Below are 21,471 nucleotides of genomic sequence, written 5' to 3' on the forward strand. Positions count from 1 at the left end.
AAAAAAAAACACTGCAGAAATGTAACATTTAAACCCTGGAAAAAAGTGATTACTCTTAGAGAATGCAAGATTAAATAAAACATATTAAATGTAAATAGGATTAACTTAGTCATTGCTCCGAAATCAATCAGTGTTTTCCCTGGAAAATTAAGGACGTGCATAAGTCCTAATAAGGACCCTTTTTCGTACCAGTTTTAATTACTGCTGGGTCTGAGGCCAGGAGGAGTCCCCCCACTTAAATCCCTATCCCCAATATTACTCTCACTCGACATCCCAATAACTTTGTGCGATATTTAATTTCATACTACGTCATACTGTGTACCAAGGCAATGTCACGTTGGCATGAGCCTTTGATACAGGATACACAAATTAACTTCACTACTGTTGGTCTTTTATAATTTATTTATAAGGGGACGGGTTAGAGGTTATATGGACCTTTTAACTACACTTAGAGTGATTCCACCATATATACAATCTTTTCTCATAATCTGACCATCAACATCATAACATGATCAACAAATAAATTATTAGAACTTTGAGTCAGTAATCTTTACGCACCATGACCCATGTGACCATGAATAACTACGCATTTTGGTAAAATTAAAAAAGTTTATTTTTCTTTATTACCAATGCTAATATCATGTAAATTAATCTCAATACCAAATGCTATGCATATACAAACAACACCGGCTGACCAAAGCGTTGAATAAATCTCAATTTAACTAATTAATTTATAATTAAACATTCAAGAGTTACCGTGCAAATTAGTTAAACTAGTAACTGAACAACAGAGATAACATACATGTAGATTCAACCGGTGAGCAAACCAACTCTTTGTTAATAGCACTTGTAACCCTCCAATTAGAATAGCGTGAATGGGCTTCATGCAAAACAATTTAGTCAAAAGTTAATTTGGAAAATATCTAACTAGGGCTCTATCAAAATAGCGGTTGGTACCTAAAAAAAACAACAAAGGGCCAGATGTATCATCACGGCCCTTTGCGATTCGGAAATAGCGATTTTTAAGAAATCGCTATTTCCAACTCGCAAAGTGCCATGTATCACATTTGCGATTCGGTAATAACGATTTCTTAAAAATCGCAAATGCTATTACCGAATCGCAAATTGCGATTCCGGCCCAATTCGCAGCTATGGGCCTGTTGGCCCATATCTGCTAATTTTTTGCATTTCCAAAATTGCGATTTCTGAACCAGAAATCGCAATTTTGGAAATGCAAAACCCCAGGGTGCTGGGGGGCTAAGGCCCCCTCTGCTGCACCCCAAAACATTTTGGGGGGGACATGTAAGGTGCACACATGCCAAAGGGCATGTGTGCTTTACATGTACAATTTAAATATGCATTTTAAATGCATTTTTAAATTTTGCACATGGTTACCACCAAGTTCAACTCGGTGGTAATTACCGATTCCTAAATGCCAAAATCGCATTTAGGAATTGCTTCATACATGTGCTAAGAAATCGCAAATAAGGAATCCTTATTTGCGATTTCTAATTTAGAGAGTCGCAATTTGCGACTCTCTAAACAGGGTCGCAATTTTAAGGAATCGCTATTTTAGCGATTCCTTAAAATTGCGTTCAGAATGTATGAACTGGCATTTTGCATTCGCAAACGGGCATTCGCACCGTTTGCGAATGCAAAACGCTTTCATACATCTGGCCCAAAACCCTGTAACAATAGCATTTTGTTATATCTCTCCTCAATGGATCAGCAAGTTGTGATTTCTCTTCGTCAGTTGGAAATCCATCTGGTCAGCATCAGAAACGGGACAGTGAAAGGGATTGGCTCAGCTACGGTTGGGCTCTAAGTTAACTGAACCACTTAGGGACCGTTAACCTAAGGAATCAGCATCTACCATTAACAGACTAATCAATGAAGCTAAAGTTAAGAAGAAAATATCAGGAACTGCTCAGCTCCACAAACAGAATTACTAAGAGGTAGAGAATAGGACAGAACAACTAAACTGTTAGACAAAGGACAGGGAATAGGCTCTAACATGACTAGAATGGAAAAGCATCTGCACCTGCTAAAGAACTGAATGGAACTCCTCTGCAAAGTGTGGTCTGGATATATCAAAATTCATAAAGCATTTTCTCACGCCGTCATTGATCAGAAAATCATACTTTTACAGTAGGACCTATAGTCTCTGAATTCTCAATCAATCAATCATTGAATTTATAAAGCGCGCTACGTACCCGGGAGGGTTTCAAGGCGCTGGGGGGGTGGGAAGGGGAGAGCTGGTGTTACTGGTCGAAGAGCCAGGTCTTGAGGAGTCTTCTGAAGGTGAGTAGGTCTTGAGTCTGTCGCAGGTTGGTGGGGAGGGTGTTCCAGGTTTTGGTGGCGAGGTATGAGAAGGATCTGCTGCCGGAGGTCTTTCTTCGGATGAGGGGGACGATGGCGAGGGCGAGGTTAGTGGAGCGGAGCTGACGGGTGGGGGTGTAGAAGCTGAGTCTGTTGTTTACGTAGGCTGGTCCGGTGTCGTGGAGCACTTTGTGAGCGTGGGTAAGAAGCTTGAAAGTGATCCTTTTGTCCACGGGGAGCCAGTGAAGGTTTCTCAGGTGGTGGGAGATGTGGCTGTGGCGGGGTACGTTGAGGATTAGCCTGGCGGAGGCGTTTTGGATACGTTGGAGGCGTAGTAGGTCTTTTGCTGGGATGCCTGTATAGAGTGCGTTGCCGTAGTCCAGCCTGCTGCTGACGAGGGACTGTTCTTCTTGTTTCTGTCGGGATCCACTTGTAGATTCTGCGGAGCATGCGGAGTGTGTTGTAGCAGGAGGAGGAAACTGCGTTGACCTGTTTAGACAAGGTGAGGGAGGAGTCGAGGATGAAGCCCAGGTTGTGAGCGTGGTCGGACGGTGTCAGCGGGGTTCCTAGTGCGGTGGTCCACCAGGAGTCGTCTCAGGCGGAGGGGGTGGGTCCGAGGATGAGGACCTCCGTCTTGTAGAGTTCAGTTTCAGACGGTTGTTTCTCATCCAATCGGCGATGGATTTCATTCCCTCGTGGAGGTTGGTTTTGGTGGTGTGGGGGTCTTTGGTGAGTAAAAGGATGAGCTGGGTGTCGTCTGCGTAGGTGAGGATGTTGAGGTTGTGTTGTCGGGCCACTTGAGCGAGGGGGGCCATGTAGATGTTGAACAGCGTCGGGCTGAGGGATGAGCCTTGGGGGACGCCGCAGATGATGTCAGTGGCTTCGGAGCGGAAGGGGGGGAGGCGGACTCTCTGGGTTCTGCCAGAGAGGAATGAGACGATCCAGTCGAGGGCTTTACCTTGAATTCCGGTTTCGTGGAGGCGTGATTTCAGGGTGCGGTGGCAGACTGTGTCGAAGGTGGCAGATAGGTCCAGGAGGATGAGGGCTGATGTTTCGCCGTTGTCCATTTGGCATCTGATGTCATCTGTGGCGGCGAGAATGGCGGTTTCGGTGCTGTGGTTTCGTCTGAAGCCGGACTGGGAGGGGTCTAGGATGCCGTTGTCTTCGAGGTGGCTGGTTAGTTGTTTGTTGATGATTTTTTCAATCACCTTTGCTGGGAAAGGGAGCAGGGAGATGGGTCGGACGTTCTTGAGGTCGTTGGGGTCTGCTTCGGGCTTCTTGAGGAGGGCGCGGATTTCGGCGTGTTTCCATTTTTCAGGGAATGTCGCTGTTTCGAAGGAGATGTTGATGACTTTCCGTAGTTGGGGGGCGATGGTGGAGTCGGCTTTGTTGTATACGTGGTGAGGGCAGGGGTCTGACAGAGATCTTGAGTGGATGGAGTTCATGATCTTGCGTGTCTCTGTGTCGCTCACGTTGGTCCAGGATGTCAGGTGGTTTGCACAGGTGGAGTGTTCGGGGGTGGGGTCTGACGTGGGAGTGGCGTCAAAGCTGTCGTGGATATCGGTGATCTTCCGGTGGAAGAAGGTGAACAGTGCGTTGCAGAGTTCTTGAGATGGAGGGATGTCGTTGATGTTGGCGCTGGGGTTGGAGAGTTCTTTCACGATGCTGAAGAGATCTTTGCTGTCGTGTGTGTTGTTGTCCAGGCGGTCCTTGAAGTGGGATCGTTTGGCTTGTCTGATGAGTTGGTGGTGCTTGCGGGTGGTGACCTTGTGGGCTGTGAGGCTGTCAGGTGTGCATTTGAGGAGCCATTCCTTTTTTAGCTTCCGACAGTCGCGTTTGTTTAGGAGCTCGTCGGTGAACCAGGCGGCTTTTCTTCTGGCTTGGTTGTCGGTGGGTTTTTTGAGTGGCACGAGGGTGTTGGTGCAGTCGTTGATCCACAGGGTGAGGTTGTTGGCGGCGGTGTCTGGGTCGGTGGAGTCGGGGGGTGGGTTCTGGGAGAGGGCGTTGGTAAGCTGGACTTCCGTAACTTTGCTCCAGCATCGGCGGGGTGGTTGTTGGGTGCGGGGGTGCTCGGTAGGTTTCTTGTAGGTGAAGTGGATGCAGTGGTGGTCGGTCCAGTAGAGTACGGTGGTATGGTTGAAGGTGACGTGGGCGCTTGGGGAGAAGATGGGATCAAGCGTGTGGCCGGCGATGTGGGTTGGTGTGTTGACGAGTTGTCTGAGGCCGTGGTTGGTGAGGTTGTCGATCAGGGTAGTGGAGTTGGTGTTGTTGTTGTTCTCCAGGTGGAAATTTTGGTCCCCAAGGAGGATGTAATCCGTTGAGGTGAGTGCGTGGGTGCTGGTGAGGTCGGCGAGGGATTCGCTGAATGGTGCTCGTGGACCGTGGGGTCTGCAGATGAGCGTTCCTCTGAGAGTGGTGTTGGGGTCGGTGTGGATGCGGAAGTGTAGGTGTTCGGCGGTCTTGAGGGAGTCGTCAGTGTGGGTGTCGACCTTGAGGGAGGATTTGTGGGCGATGGCTATGCCTCCTCCGATTCCGTTTTTGCAGTCCCTACGTATGATCTTGTAGCCGTCCGGGATGGCTATTGCGATGTCGGGTGCCGAGGAGTCGTTCCACCAGGTTTCAGTAAGGAAGGCTATGTCTGGGGCGGTGGAGTCGAGCAGGTCCCAGAGCTCGATGGCGTGCTTGCGTGCGGAGCGGGTGTTGAGGAGTATGCAGTGGAGGTGGTTAGTTTCGGTCTTTGTTGGTTTCGTTGTTCTGTCGAAGGTGAATCTGCAGGTGCGGCAAGCGAAGGGTCCGTGGGTGTTCCTTGGTGAGGGCTGGGAGCATGCTGTGATGCGGCCGTGGTTGAGGGCGTTGAGTTGGTCGGCCGAGTAGCGGCGTCTGGAGGTGCAGGGGTCTCGCGGACCAGGGGGGTGGCGCTGGGCGCGGTCCAGGCGCGGACGGGCGTAAGAGGAGGGGAGGGTGGGTGTGGCAGCTGGAAGGCGGGAGGGCCTGTCCAATGGGAGGGCTGGGGGGAGGGGTCACAGGGGACGCAGCGGCAGGAAACTGGCTAAAGGAGCGGTGAGAAGGAGGGGGGAGGGGATGCAGCAGCGGGAAACTGGCTAAAGGAGCGGTGAGAAGGAGGGGGGAGGGGCCGCAGGGGACGCAGCGGCGGGAAACTGGCTGAAGGAGCGGTGGAAAAACAGGATGGAGCTCGGAAAGGCAGAGCGGGGAGTGACCTGCCTGCAGTAGCAGGGTCAAAGGTTGCTCCCTGTCACCGCGCCGCGGCTGGCATAAGAGGAGGGGAGGGTGGGTGTGGCAGCTGGGAGGCGGGAGGGCCTGTCCAATGGGAGGGCTGAGGGGAGGGGACGCAGGGGACGCAGCGGCGGGAAACTGGCTAAAGGAGCGGTGAGAAGGAGGGGCCGCAGGGGACGCAGCGGCGGGAAACTGGCTAAAGGAGCGGTGAGAAGGAGGGGGGAGGGGCTGCAGGGGACACAGCGGCGGGAAACTGGCTGAAGGAGCGGTGGAAAAACAGGATGGAGTGTGGAAAGGCAGAGCGGGGAGCGACCTACCTGCAGTAGCAGGGTCAAAGGTTGCTCCCTGTCACCGCGCCGCGGCTGGCATAAGAGGAGGGGAGGGTGGGTGTGGCAGCTGGGAGGCGGGAGGGCCTGTCCAATGGGAGGGCTGGGGGGAGGGGCCGCAGGGGACGCAGCGGTGGGAAACTGGCTAAAGGAGCGGTGAGAAGGAGGGGGGAGGGGCCGCAGGGGACGCAGCGGCGGGAAACTGGCTAAATTCTAAATCTAAAATATAACTAGACAGTCTTACACACGTTGATTGGCTCCTCTTCTCTTGTTCACATCATTAGTTTTTTTCAGGTAACTTTTTAGTTGCAATCCTAACTGCAGTCAGTACGTCCATTGTTATCTCCTGGGAATATCTTTGCCTCACACATCCAGTTTACAAAGTATCCACTTCTAGTGCAGGACATTTCAATGCTCAATACTTCTTTTAGAACACCTTGCCTTACAAATTCTGCAATTATAGGGGTAATCCGTTCAAAAGTATCCTGTGTCATGTGGTATTGGGGATTCTGGGGACAAATTGCATTTGGCTTGACTGGGACTTTAACTGGCTCAACTCCTCTGATTAGACCAATGTCTTTTCCTGCAAAATCCCATACTTTCATCTTAACAGTTGCCTGTAAGTCAGAAGGAAGGCCCCGTACTGTGAAAACAGGAAAGAAACTGATTAAGAGGCACTCTTCATTCACTGAGTCACAATCTATTACCTCACATTGGTCATCTTCATCATCACTATTTTGTCTGAATGGCAATCCCATCATTTGAACAGGTAACTGAACATCTCGTTTTGCATAGCAAATCTTTATCCAGTAAGGAAACTGGACTTGAGTCACAAACTAAAAATTTGTGTAAGCCTTTGAAGTTTCCAATTTTAACCGAAACTGGTTCTGTAATCGGTTTGGTTAAATACTGGTTTGCAACTACTACAATCTGTACCGTTTTCCCTAAAAGGGGCAAGTTGGGAACTTCTGCAATTCTCTCTGTAGAGCGTGTAGCTACTGTGTCGACTAGGAATGAGACTTTGTGGCCCATCACTTTACCCTTCACATATGGACCCTTCTGGTCTACTTCTCAAGAAGCTACTAACACACATTCTTCCTCATCTGACCTCTCACTCACCCACTCATCATTTGATTAATCCTCACTGTGTAATGGGTATTGGTGTATTGTGTTATTACTCGTGTTAAACCTTTGATCTGTTCCCTGCTGAGGAAGCATCTCCTGCTGGTGTTTCATTGGGGCTTGAGGTATCTGGATTTGTTGCCTAGGTACCATTTGGACTTGGGGTCGCATTTGCTGTGACTGGGACATCTGCAAATGTGGCATCTGCATTTGAGGCATAGACTGAAGACCCTGCACCTGGTCACATTACTTTGGAAATTAGGATTTTGACCTCTCATTTTTGGTCCTCTCAAGTTCAGAAAAGAATTGATTTCATTCATCTTTTGAACAACACCTTCCTGTCATTGCCTTGCACACTCCTGCTTCCAATGTCCGAGGCCTCCACAAGCGTGACACGGTAAAAACCTTTTTATTCCCTGTACATCATGTGAGCTACTACGGTACTATAATCTGGACCACGTTCACATTTCCTATTCCATCTCTACCTTTCGTCCGATTCTGAAACCACATGTTTCCCTGTTGCTGCTGCGGAGAAATCCCTTGCATTCCTGATTGTGCTGCTTTAATCTGCTTCACCTTTGCCTTCTCTTTTAACTTTCTCTGCTTCAATTCAATCTTATCACTACAGTATTTAGCATACTGCAGCACTTCATCAATCAGCTTTGCTTGCCAACAAATCAAATGACTCTTAATCATCTGGCTAATTTCAGGTCTCAATCCTTCAACAAACCTGAACACAAAATGAATCATGCCTTTCGGCTCAATTGTTTCGGTACTACTGTAATGTTTAAATGCTTGCAACAATCTCTCGTAAAACACATGTATGGACTCCTTCCCTTCCTGTGCTGTCCTATCTATCCTCTGCCAATCTATGTTCTTGGGGGAAATTCTCATCTTCAAGAATTCAATCACTTTGTAATAGTACTTCATTACATCAAGAGATGGTGCACCTGTAGCCAGATCTCGTGGGGAGTCTCTTGTCGGCCAATCTATGCTTCTTTTCACTCAACCCATAAGTCTGATGGAAACACTATTTCCAATAGAGTATTCAAATCCTCTCACAGGCATTTTGCAAGCTTCACAAACCTATCTGTTTACTGGTAGCATGCCACTAGTTTCTCTCTCAACCTGGGGTAATCATTTGTGAATGACAGAATGTCACTTCTGCTCTAAGGGACATGTACAAAATTCCCACCCAGAATTTCTCTCATTGGTAATATTTTCACTGGATTATCAGTCTGATGCACACTAGCAGTAAGATTTGCAGAATCCCTTTTCTTCTTGTCTAGTTTCTTTACCCATCTGCCTTCCCACTTATCTAATGTTCCCCATGTTTGAATGCTCTGGATTAATTCCCTAAGGTGAATTTTCATTCCCGGTATCCTCATGTTCTCAATGTCTTCTGAGTCAAATTCTAATCTGTAACTCCTTTTCAAATTCAATGTCATATTTCTCTGCCAGATCTGCTAATTTCTGATGTACTAATCCTGCTTTATTGGTAACCAGTTTGCACAAATAGCGCAACTTTTCTTCACGGTATGAGTCAATTCTGCTTAACCCGATTGTTCCCTCAATTAATTAATCTGCTTCTAGTCTAATCCTGGTCAAAATCAGTGCACTTCCTCCAAATTGAATCTCCTGCTGTGCCACTCATCTTCTCCAGCCATTCAGTTAAGAGTTAGGCTGTCAAAAGATGTTGTTATTACTTACACTGGGTATTTGCTGTAACGTTAGACACAGAGGGGGTGATTCTGACCCCGGCGGTCTTAGACCGCCGGGGCCAGGGTCGGCGGGAGCACCGCCGACAGACCGGCGGTGCCCCGCAGGGCATTCTGACCGCGGCGCTTTGGCCGCGGTCAGTGCAGGAAAACCGGCGGTCTTCCGCCGGTTTTCCGCTGCCCGGCAGAATCCTCCAAGGCGGCGCAGCATGCTGCGCCGCCTTGGGGATTCTGACACCCCCTACCGCCATCCTGTTCCTGGCGGTTCGCCCGCCAGGAACAGGATGGCGGTAGGGGGTGTCGCGGGGCCCCTGGGGGCCCCTGCAGTGCCCATGCCAATGGCATGGGCACTGCAGGGGCTCCCGTAAGAGGGCCCCGCTTGTATTTCACTGTCTGCATAGCAGACAGTGAAATACGCGACGGGTGCAGTAGCACCCGTCGCATCTTCCCACTCCGCCGGCTCGATTACGAGCCGGCTTCATGGTGGGAAGGTCGTTTTCCCCTGGGCTGGCGGGCGGCCTTTTGGAGGCCGCCCGCCAGCCCAGGGGAAAACTCAAAATACCCGCCGCGGTCTTCCGACCGCGGTACGGTATTTTGGCGGCTCCCGCCGGGCGCGCGGTGACCGCGCCCGGCGGGAGTCAGAATGACCCCCAGAGTCTCTGGTGTCACCAATGTTGGGTTTGGACCTACGTCTGATCTCCCTGGATTGTTCAGTGGAGTCCTGGGGCAACTCAAGTCAATTAACGGACCTGTCCGATCAAGTGCTGGTTTCATTGGAGTCATCATTCCTGTATGTTCATTGAACCTTACCAATTCTACACTTGGATTCAGAATTTTCTATTCACTGCTCTTATGTTTCCCTGGGCAAACAGTGGAATAACTGGACCAATAGTAATGGGTACTAACACAGCGTCTGGACTCAGTCGGATGTTTACATCTCTAGGGTACATTAGTCCTGTATTCTGGCTTGTCAGTGCAGACATCTCTGTCTGTGACCCTGTTATGGGGGGTGTATCTCGGGATTCTCTGTATCTGCATCTGAAATATTAAATTAGGAGTAGGCTCCATCGGGATCAGAGTCGGCTTCCAATAAACCTGTCTCATGTGGGCAGCTTGTCCTGTCGGCACCATTCAGCTTGTTATAGTATCTACAATAGGTACATATGGATAAATTCTCGGTATGTCAACCTGCAGCATAGGTATCTGTATTGTAGAAGTGGTAGGACCATTATGGGTAACCTGTGCTTGCCTTGGTGTAGTTTCAATCGGTGCCAGAGCTGTAGGGTCTGCGCAAGTACTGGGACCTGTCTCATGTTCTGCATATGGTGGGGGACGAATTCTCAATAATTGCAAAATAAACTCATCATCATCTGATTCTTCATCATAAGTCAAAGACTTTCTAGACTTCTTTAAATTCTGCTCTCTTTCATCAGAAGGATATGAATCCCTCTTATTGGTACTCTTTCTGGCCTTGCTCTTATTCTCTTGTGTAACTGAAGGAAACATCTTAATTCCCTGTAAAGTCTCAGTCCTCCAAACTTTCTGCTCCCTATCCCATCTCGCCTCAGCTAAAGTTTTCCTAGTTTTTCTCATTCTCCTCTCAAATTTCTGTTGCTGTTTGGCCACTATCTCCCAAATAGCTAATGCTTCGAATTGTGCAGGTCTCTGAGGAGGTTTCAAATCTTACAGTACTCTCCTCAAATTCTCTAAAATTCTCAAATTAAATGTTCAGTGGGCAGGAAACGCTAAGCTCCCCTCTTTTTCTGTCTCTTTGCACCATTGTTTTAACCAAAGACATGGCGCAGCACCTTGTTCTTCAAAGACGGTGTATGCGGGTGTACCTTCTGGTGGTGTAACTTTACCTATTCGAACTGGAATTAACACATCTCCCCTTAGGGCACTCTTTAAAGCTAAGAGGAATTTCATCTCTATATTGTACGCTACACTTCACTCGAATCAGGAAGTAAATTTCAATCCCAAAATCCTTTTCATCTACCTTCCCTACCAATTAAGCTTCACGGTTGTCAACCAATCCTTTTGCAGCCTTTTTCACTAACCAACCTATCCCAACATGGCTCTAGTGACGTCACACTCACATGTACAGCGGCTGACAAAGCCCTTCGGCTTGTCTTCCTCAATTTCAGATCTGCACTAAACTAAATGCAAATATTGCGAGCACTAAATAAAAATCAACACACAACTTATCTGTTTACTACAGGTAGGTAACACAATCGCTTCAGAAACCTTACTAAATTTTCAACTGCTGCATTTATTTCTAACAGATACTCCTTCTATCTCAGTTTCCCTGACTCGCAAGCAAAATTCGACCAGCAAATTTTACTCTCAACTGATCACTGGATCCTCCTTGTGCACATAGGACTCACCAAAACGATGTTGAAAACTATCACTTTAACATGCACTCAGAGTTTGTCAACCACACCGACTGACCTATTACACAGCAAATTACAACATAAACCAAGTGTCTCATACACTTATACAATATTCCGGAGTCTTGGACCATGCAGGGTCCGTATACCAAGAACCACATGGCCAATTTTTTTTAAGCACAAAGCGCCACACACATGGAAGTCCGACGACTCTTTGGAGTACGGAAACTCCCTAAACAACTTCATTGGAGTACGCAAACTCCTTAGACAACTTATTCTGGAGTACGCAGACTCCCTATTCACTCACAAACATCACAATTTACCTGCAATTTGCTTAAGCTGTGCAAGTGCAAAACCTATTTCATTCATACTCTCACTAGAAATGCTGAGAACATCTTCAAACAAGCATTGGCAAACTCCAAGGTTTTGGGAAAGTCATGGTGGGCTCTTAGGGAGACATAGACCCTCATTATGACCCTGTCGGACGGCGTTTTTTTGGAGAAAGGTACTGCCAACAGTCTGGCTGTACCTTTCCCCAAAATTTGACATTGGTGGTTTGGCTTAAGCCAAACTGCCAATCTACCACTCCGTCCGCCAGGGCGGTAACAGCTGCCGTGCTGGAGACTTTGGTCTGCAGCCAGGCGGCTGTCACAATCCCACCCTCGGGATTATGACCCCGCCTACGGCTATGGTTTTCTTGGCAATCTTACTGCCACGAAAACCATGGTGGTGGACACTATCAGTGCCAGGGAATACCTTCCCTGGCACCGATAGGGGTCTCCCCTCCCCCTCCCCAGAGTTCTCTCCTACCCACCCCAACCCCCTCCAGACCCCCAACATACACACACCTACACGTGCAGACATACACACTCATACCCACATCCACCCATGCATGCATACATTCATACACACACACCGCAACACACACTAACATACATAAAAGCACACAGGCATTCACACAACACAACATACACGTACACTCACACCCACTCATGCACACACACATCCCACATGAGAATGTGATAGAACAACCAAACTGTTAAACAAAGGACAGGGAGTAGGCTCTAACAGGACTAGAATGGAAAAGCACCTCCTACACTAAAGAACTGAACTGAACTCCTGCTCTGCAGAGTGTGGTCTGGATATATCAAAATTCAAAGAGCATTTTCTCATGCCGTTATTGGTCAGAAACGTATACGTTTACAGTAGGACCAATAGTTTCTGAATTCTAAATCTAATATATAACTAGACAGCCTTTCACATGTCGGTAAATTGGCTCCTCTTCTCCTGTTCCCATCGTCAGCTTCGTCAGGTAACTTTTTAGTTGCAATCCTAACTGCAGTCAGTACTACCATTGCTAGCTCCAGGGAACATCTTGGTCTTACGCAGGGTTGGATTGGAAAGGCAGGGACTCGGACATGGCCAATGGGCCAGTGTGAGTTGGAGTTGGGTGCCACTTTTTAAGATAGGGTGTTCGGATGCCGCCGGTGACCCAGTGGGGGCCTAAGCGGCCTTCTTGAAGGCCTGTATCAGGAGGTAGATAGGCTTCTTCCTTCCTTCCTTTCACCAACAGGGCAGCACATTAATGTATGTAGATTGAGAAGGGACAGCGGGCCTGAACAGAAGAGACCTCAATGATATTCAGCTGTGGTTCACTTGTGTGAACCTATCCATGCACAAGGAGTGCTGGCAATGTTTGCATTCATTTTTTATCTCACTGGAGTTAAGAAAACGAAAGTTAAGTGTCAATATCTAGTTCATAGATCTTGGCAACTAGACTGAGATAATTCAGTTTCAATTTTTAGACATGCTTCTTTCACAGATTATTTTGATACTACTGAAAACACGAAGCAGTGTTATGCCAAAAAGGCATACTCCACAATTGTGGGCCACTTTTTTTTCAGGGTGCCCGGGCCTATTTTTAATCCCAATCCTACCCTTGTCTCACACATAAAGTTTACAAAGTAACCACTTCTAGTGCTGAACATTTCAACAAGCAGTTCTCATGAGAAAGTTTAAGACATTTAGAAATTGCTTGGTCAGCGCAGTTTGAACAATGAACAATATTAATTCTCTGCTTTCACAAGACATTTACGAACATTTATTAGGCCATAAAACTTAACATGAGGCTTTGACGACTAAGTCCAAACCTCAAAATTAATCAAAGCTCAATATTATTTAAACAAATACATAACATTAATATATTAGTATAACCCATTAATAATTAATACATTTTATTCTACATGTGCACATTATCTAACTGTAAATGTGAATTATTTATTCATTTTCACACGCGTTATGGTGGCCACTCAAGTGGGAACATTCTCCAAGGTATAGATTATTTTCTATGTTAGCCTAATTCAAGTAAATTTTTACCTATTAATCAATACAAATGTATTAGTAATTAATTCTATAACAGGACCGGAGGCGAGGATTATGCAGATCTTTCTTCACTTTTTATTAATAGCAGGTTCAAAGTTCAACACAAAAAACATTAGAACCACAAATCCCATGAGTCCGTCGTCATGGTAACCAAAGTCCAATGAACACCATTAACACCGACAGTATAAATGCCTAATAAAACGCCATCCGCCCTCTTTCTTCAATGCTCGCGGTGACAGATAAGTGCCTTTTCTGCCTCTGAGCTCTATTTTGTTAGTAGAGTGTGTATTTGATGTTTTGACCTTGCGGGCGTCACTATTATCGCTTCTTACAGTGTTTTCTCGTTGTAGCAACGCTGTTGCTACGCGCGTGGTAGGCTTTTTTGACAGCCCGAGCGCGTCTAACTGCGGTGACGTGTCGGGCCCTCTAGAGGGCGCACGTCCCGATTTTTCATACACGTTCAGCGCGCGAGTCGTTTTCACGCTCGGCGCTGTGTTTTTATCAACGCGTAGGGCATTTGGCCAGTTTTTTCCTCTGCCCTGTACTTTTTTTTCCCCCTCACTTGACACCTTTGGGTTGATTCTACCTAGAGCAGGAAGTACGCTCTCGTGTTTCCACGAACATTCGGGGTAGTTTCTGTTTGTTCTGTGGGTTAGGCTGGTGAATTCTCAAGCCTCATTTGTGACAGGAGTGTAAGGGGGCTTCCCCGGAAGGTTTAGGGGCGCATATATTTTTCTTTTCTCCTGTCTTTGCCACCTTTAACAGTATGCAACCTGCCCAAGACCCAGACTCTTTTCCCCTCATGTCTTCTGAGGCCCCTTCGCTACGCATCCTTCCCCCTGGGGTGGATGTCGTTTTGTCACAGGCCATTGCGCAGGCTCTCGCTCCTATTAAGGAGAGCATGGCGCAGCTGGCCGAACAGGTTTCTAAGGGGCCAGGCATGACGGGGGTCGCCCAAGGGGCTTCCCCCAAGAAATCACGCAAGCGTGCAGCAGAACCCCTCTTGGAAACGGAGTTTTTTTCTGCGCTGCACGGTAAGAGTGCGCGCACGCATATGCGTTTAACCTCCCGGGAGGGCTCTCTTCCCGGGGTTACTGGTGACAAGTGGCACCCCAAATCGGACCTCCTTGTGGGGTCTTCATCGGGCATGTATGATGACTCTGAGGGAGACTCCTCCTCAGTGGAGGAGGTGGAAACGGGGCGTCCTTGGCGCCCGGGGGCCTGTATCCCGGGATCCGGGGGAGTCGGACTCCGACATGTTTGAGCCGGAGGGGATCTACCACCCCCGCTCATCTGAGTGGCACCCGGACCCAAAAGTGGCAGACTATGTGGCGAGTAAATTTCGCCAACCTTTGGATAAGGATATCCGGGCGCGGCTCAGGGCTAAGTGCCCCCGCCCTGCTCTCCCTGATAGAGTGGCTTCTACTCCAGATATAGACCCTAAAATGTGTACCTTCTTTGGAAAGTACGTGAAGGATCCTAAAAAAGGGATTGATAGGTCTTGGCGGGCGTGCCAGGATAAGCTCCTGGACGTCGTTGGGCCTCTGACCCAAATTATTCAATTGGCCGAGCGGGCCAAAATGTCAAATACACCTCTCCAGACGGATGTTGTTGCGGGTTGGGCCCAGAGGGCATTATGCCTTCTCGGCAATGCCAACTGCGCTATATCAGCAGAGAGGCGCCACTCCCTGCTCATCAAAATTGACCCCAAGTTGGGGGAACTGTCAACTTCGGAGGCAGGGGCGGTGGCACAGGGTCATCTGTTCGGCAACCCCTTTGTCAAGGAGCTCGGGAAATTTGTGGCCACTTTTTCAGCCCTTGATAAAGCTCAATCATCAATAAAGAAGATCTTCCCGGGGAAGGTTTTTGGAGGGGCCGGACGAGGAAGGGGTCGATCTTCCGGCTGCCAATTCCACCAAGGCCCTGGAACTGTCCGACAGTTCGGTTGGCGAGACGGTCGCCAGGGAACATTTTTCCCCAACAGGGGTAAAGGAAGAAGTAAAGCGAGTAGAGGAGCCCGCGGAGCAGCCAACGCCCCAGGAGGAGCCTCGGGTAAGGATTACCCCTTTTTTCCCTCAAGAACTGGGGGGGCGACTTTGATTGTTCAAACGCAACTGGGAACTCCTCACCTCAGATGCATGGATCTTACAGTGTCAGCCTTCCACATAGAGTTCTGGGGGACTCCAGTTCAGGAAGTGATCCCCAGGCCTATGATTTTTTCGGAGTCAGACTCCAACCTCATAGACGCAGAGGTTCAGGAGTTGTTACGCAAAGGCGATATTTGTCCTGCGTTGCTCCACCCACGGGGTTTCGTCAGCAATCTTTTCCTCGTCGAAAAGAAAGACAAAGGTTTTCGCCCGGTGATCAATCTGCGTTCTTTCAACGAGTGGGTGGTCTATCGACACTTCAAAATGGAGGGTATCTACCTCCTGCGGGACATCTTACTCCAAGGGGACTGGATGGTTCGTCTAGATCTTAAGGACGCGTACCTCACGGTCCCCATTTTTCCCCCTCATTGCAGGTTCCTGCAATTTCGGTGTCGACAACAGATATTCGAGTTCACCTCTCTCTCCCCTTCGGGCTCTCTTCAGACCCTTGGTGCTTTACCAAGCTCCTCAAACCGGTGGTGGAATTCCTTCATTCTCGGGGACTCCGCCTCATTATTTACCTGGACGATATCCTTTTGATGGATCAGTCCAAGACTCATCTCATATCCAATGTGAACATGACTATTGCCTTGTTGCAGGATCTGGGGTTCGTGATCAAATACCAGAAGTCCGATCTGATCCCCTCGCAGTCAATGACCTTTTTGGGTTTCCTAATAGATTCCCAGGCGGCCGCTCTGAGTCTTCCGTTCCAAAAGATTACAAAAATAAAGAAGGAACTGAGGATTGTATTGAGGAGGGACAAGATCTCGCTTCGCCAACTTGCCAGAGTAGTGGGCTTACTGTCCTCATCGATTCAGGCCATTTTTCCAGGCCCACTTCATTACAGGGCTCTCCAACGCCTCAAAGCGCATCATCTTCGCCGGGGGCTGACTTACTCCGAAAGGGTTGCTCTCAATTCGGAGGCCAGGACGGAGATACAATGGTGGCTGGACCACATGGCATGGAACGGCAGGGCCATCTTTGGTTCCTCTCCCGATCTGGTCATAGAGTCGGATGCCAGTCTGCAAGGCTGGGGAACCCGATGCGGGGATCTTTCCTTCGGCAGTCGGTGGACACCCCAGGAACTCAGCCTGCATATCAATTGCTTGGAGCTCCTAGCGGGTTCGTTCGCGATCAAGTCCCTGACTCGGGACAGGGTCTCTTGTGTGGTACTCCTACGGATGGACAATGTATCGGCAGTTCAATACATCAACCGCCTGGGGGCACCCGGTCTCGGGCACTGGCGGAACTAGCGAAAGATTTCTGTCTGGCGCACCAGATATCAGTCACGGCGGAGTATCTCCCGGGCATCCAGAACGTCACGGCTGACTGGAACTCCAGGTATCTGACGGATTCCAGCAACTGGCAGCTGGATCCGCGGACTTTTCAAGCGCTCATGTCCTAATGGGGTCCTTGCGCGGTGGACCTCTTTGCATCCCGGTGGAAAGCGCATCTTCCGCGCTATTTCAGTTGGCGCCCCGACCCGGGAGCGGAGGCTGTGGATGCCTTTCAACAGACCTGGAGTCCGTTTCTGGGGTACGCTTTTCCCCCGTTTTTGTTGATTCCGAGAGTTCTGTCTCAAGTGCGTCGCCAGCAAGCCACGATTATCCTGGTGACTCCCCTTTGGTGCTCTCAGGCGTGGTTCCCGACCCTTCTGGAACTGTTGTGCGATCTTCCTATTCGCCTCCCTTCTTATCCCTCAATCCTTCGGGATTCCATGGGTCAGTACCACCCGATGGTGCTGCAGGGTCATCTGCAGCTGGCAGCCTGGAGGATTTCATTAACCGCTGGCACGATTGCCGACTTTCACAAGAGGCTCAAACCTTCATCTCTCAAGCCTGGGCTCCAGGGACTGGTAAGAGATACAAATCAGCCTGGTCTCCCTGGACTCGCTGGTGTTTGGACAGACATACCGATCCCGTGGGGGCCCACATTACAGACGTGCTAAATTTTCTGGCCGAATTGGCCGCCTCAGGTCTGTCGTACTGCACTGTGAATTCTTTTAGGTCGGCTATTTCGGCAGGTCACCCTCCTTTGGAAGGACAGCCAGTGGGAGCTCACCCGTGGGTGTGCAAGCTTCTCAAGGGCATTTGTCTATCCCGTCCACCTCAACCCTGATATTCGGAACTTTGGGATGTCAACCTCGTTCTGCGGTTGTTGTCCTCTTGGCAGGACAATTCTTTCCTTTCTCGTAAAGCGTTATCGGCTAAATTGGCAATGTTGTTGTGCCTCATTTCCTGTAAGAGGGTGTCGGACGTCCGAGCTCTGGACGTCTCGGCCAGAGTTTTTTCTCCTGAGGGAGTAACCTTTACGATCTCCCGTAGGACTAAATGTAATACCAGATCAGTATCGTATCCGGCGTTTCCGTTCGCTCCTAAGTTATGCGTTGTTCGATGCCTAAAGGCGTATGAAGAGATGTCAGCTCCCCTTCGTCTTCCGGGGGAATGCCAACTACTAATTTCCCTGAAGAAACCGTTTAGAGCGATTTCCTCGCCTACCATCGCTAGGTGGATCAGATGGATCCTAGCGGAGGCTTCTGTGGACATTCAGGTTTTTGGAGCCCACTCGACTAGAGGTGCTATGGCTTCTAAGGGCGTACAGGTAGGTGGTAGGCTGGAGGACATCATGAACGCAGCGGATTGGTCCTCGGAGTCGGTTTTCAAGAGATTCTATTTTAAACCGATCCATGAGGCGACCTCATTGGTGGTAAGTAAGCTTTGAACTTGCATAATCCTCGCCTCCGGTCCTGTTATAGAATGAGAAATTTCCTAGCTATCGTGAAGGAAAGTTTCAATTCTATTAAGGACACGGAGGCGAGGATTATCCCACCCGGCACTTGATCTGTTCCTCCCCACCCGAAGAGGACAGGTTGGATCTCGTTCTAAGGTGGTATATCTTGATATGTTTTTCTGAGAATGTTCTCGACCTGTGCCAGTATGTGCATTGCGGGGTATTCACCCGGTTTGGGGGCATGCTATTCCTGTACTAGATTACATGGTGTGAAACCTATTTTGTATATTATTTTCATGAATGCTTCATGTTCTTTGGTTTCAGATGTAATTCTCAGGTTTGTTTTAGATGATCTGATATTGTGTACGATTTCTCTTAGGTCCGGAGGTAGCGACCACATGAAGTTCGGATGTCCCCTCGCAGTGAAGTCGAGGGCGGATGACGTTTTATTAGGCATTTATACTGTCGGTGTTAATGGTGTCATTGGACTTTGGTTACCATGACGACGGACTCATGGGATTTGTGGTTCTAATGTTTTTAGTATTGAACTTTGAACCTGCTATTAATAAAAAGTGAAGAAAGTTTCTGTGTCCTTAATAGAATTGAAACTTTCCTTCACGATAGCTAGGAAATTTCTCATTCAGGTTTCACATTCTAACGCAGATAACGGGCTGCCAGTCAGCCACGATCTAAGAGCCTGTGTGTTTGAAAATATAAAACATTTTCGAAGAATGTTCTCATAAAACACCAATATTATTAAAGTATTACATATGTAAATTTCCGACGAACAGTCAGTTACCAAGCATAAATAATGTGCCTTAAGTTTTACGTTCCTGTGACAAACCAGGAAGACCGGTTTTCCAGGTGGCAAGGGCTGCTTAGATTGGGTTCAATCTCGATGATCAATTGCGTCAGACGATCTAGCCAATGGTGCTGCATGGAGGATACAGGAACAAAACGTGCACCCCGAGGCATCCAATCAAAAAGTCCTCGCCCTTCCAATCAGCAGAAAGGAAACACCCTTTCGCCGCCGATTAGCGGTTTCTCAGAGAATGTCTCGAGGAGGGGGGGTTTGCAGGCAGGGTGCTGCAAAGCGACGTGAGAGCTCGTGGTCGCCGCCCACCACGCCCCTCCACTTCCCCTGCGTTCATCCCACCTCTATGGAGTGCACGCGCGCCCTCGTCTCCTTTTCAGTCCGTGCAAGAGACCTGCGAGAGCGCCCGCCCCTTGCCTTTCATTGGACCCCAAATGTAAAAGTCGAGCGCGCGTGCTTTCTATTGGGCGAGCGAGACCTGGGCGGAGGCAAGGAAGTGGCTAGGCGCGCGCCCCTGGGGTATACTGATGGTCTGCGAGGCCTATTTTTTTTTTCTAATATACCGCGGCCGCCATTTTTTTTGTGGTAACAGTAGCTGGAGGCAAACGGACTGGTCTGTCAGTGCAAGGGGAGGACTCGCAGGCTATTGAATAGCTCTCGGGCAGCGCCGCTTTTCGGGTCCCTTGTCCGTACTAAGAGGATGGGAGCCCGCGCCTTCCGTGGCTGAGGAGGCCTCAGCCTTCCTCGTCCGGCGAATCGCGCGCGAGCAGCGGGCCCGCAGTGACACCCCCTCCGCAGGCCCCGGACCCTGCTCCGCCCAGCCATGTCCTCGGCCCGCTTCGACTCCTCGGACCGCTCGAGCTGGTACTTCGGGCCGGTGTCTCGCCAGGAGGCGCAGGCTCGGCTGCAGGGGCAGCGGCACGGCGTCTTCCTGGTGCGGGACTCGTCCACGTGCCCCGGTGACTACGTGCTGTCTGTGTCCGAGAACTCGCGCGTCTCGCACTACATCATCAACTCGCTGCTGCCCTCGAGGCGCTTCAAGATCGGCGATCAGGAGTTCGACAACCTGCCGGCGCTGCTCGAGTTCTATAAGATCCACTACCTGGACACCACCACGCTCATCGAGCCGGCCGCCAGGTAACGCCCGGGCTGGGTGTGGGTAGGTAGCTTTTGGGTGCTGAAGAGATTGGCGGGGTTCGCCGTCAGATGCCCCCCCCAATATTTCACCCCGATCGTAGTTTCGTTTGGGTCAGTAGAATGGGGCCAGGACTGCTATTCCCAGAATGCACTATTGTAAAGGTCCAGGCCAGGAGCAGTGTGTCCTTGGTGACTGTCATATGGCAATCTTGGGTAAAGGTCGGTGTAAGAGATCTGCAGGGGTGTAGCGATTCAGGGTAATCCAGTAGGGTCGGGAAGGATCATGGCAAGTTAAGTTTGAAGTGCCTTTTTCTCTTAGCCTTTTATCAGTTTCTTAGAAGAAAAAAAATGGTGTCATCGTGTTTTAGAGGATGATAGCAATTAGGTTATTTTATATCTTCATTAAGAGTCACCGTCCGACTGAATTGGGTGACATTTAAGTAAATTGCCGAAGCCAAAGCTAGACGACAAACAGAAATGTTGGAGGTAGTCGTTGGCTGGTGACAACCTAATATCCAGACGTAAGCGTTTTGTATGCTCGGAGATGGGTATCTCGCAATTACTCGGAGCCAGTGTCCCAAACGCAGGAACTTGTCCTTAGTTGAATCTGGCCTCGGGCTGGGGCCGGTGTCAGCTGTCTAGAGCTCAGCCAGGCAGAGGGATAGCCTTGCCCCTACAGTGGTTTGTGTTATAAGAATGGTCCACAAAGGAATAAGCATACCATACAGAGCTGTTCTTACACAGTTATGCGTCTGGAACAGATGAGTGAATGCATCCACCAGTGCAGGGTCTTCTATCTAAACCCAGAGGTCCGACGCTCTTGGGCGGTTCTAGCAAGCAACAGGTACTCTTTAAAGATTTAAGCGATAAAGCACCTGAAATAGGCGTGCCAATTCGCTGGAATTCACTTACAAGCAATTGACGCATGCAGACTTTAGGATGAGAACCGTTATTAGCTGTCCCTGTAACTTTAACCTTGCTTTGACCTTGTTTATATGGTTTTCTGTGGACTTCACTGGTCCGAGAGCCATTGTAATAAGTATCCTGGTTTGCTTTAAGGTACCAGTCCACATTTATTCAGTTGTTTGTTCCCATTCTACTATTATCGTTTTAACTCGCTTCTATCCAAAATTCATGAAACTAAATGTTTTCCTC

General features: G+C 49.0%; 1 protein-coding gene and 1 long non-coding RNA gene across 4 annotated transcripts in view; one reads left to right on the forward strand and one right to left on the reverse strand.

Annotated features, from left to right (window-relative positions):
• The window catches only part of LOC138266389 (uncharacterized), a 517,771-nt gene that overhangs the window by 369,724 nt on the left and 126,576 nt on the right, over positions 1–21,471 (reverse strand). The gene's annotated exons all lie outside the window — the stretch shown is intronic.
• Positions 19,407–21,471, forward strand: part of CRKL (CRK like proto-oncogene, adaptor protein) — a 38,296-nt gene continuing 36,231 nt past the window's right edge. Inside the window, exon 1 of the mRNA XM_069215149.1 lies at positions 19,407–20,316. Coding sequence (XP_069071250.1) covers positions 20,003–20,316 — 314 coding nt within the window. The 5' untranslated portion in view covers positions 19,407–20,002. The remainder of the gene's footprint in view (positions 20,317–21,471) is intronic.

Source organism: Pleurodeles waltl, chromosome 11 (assembly GCF_031143425.1).
Source record: "Pleurodeles waltl isolate 20211129_DDA chromosome 11, aPleWal1.hap1.20221129, whole genome shotgun sequence".
Taxonomy (NCBI): Eukaryota; Metazoa; Chordata; class Amphibia; order Caudata; family Salamandridae; genus Pleurodeles; species Pleurodeles waltl.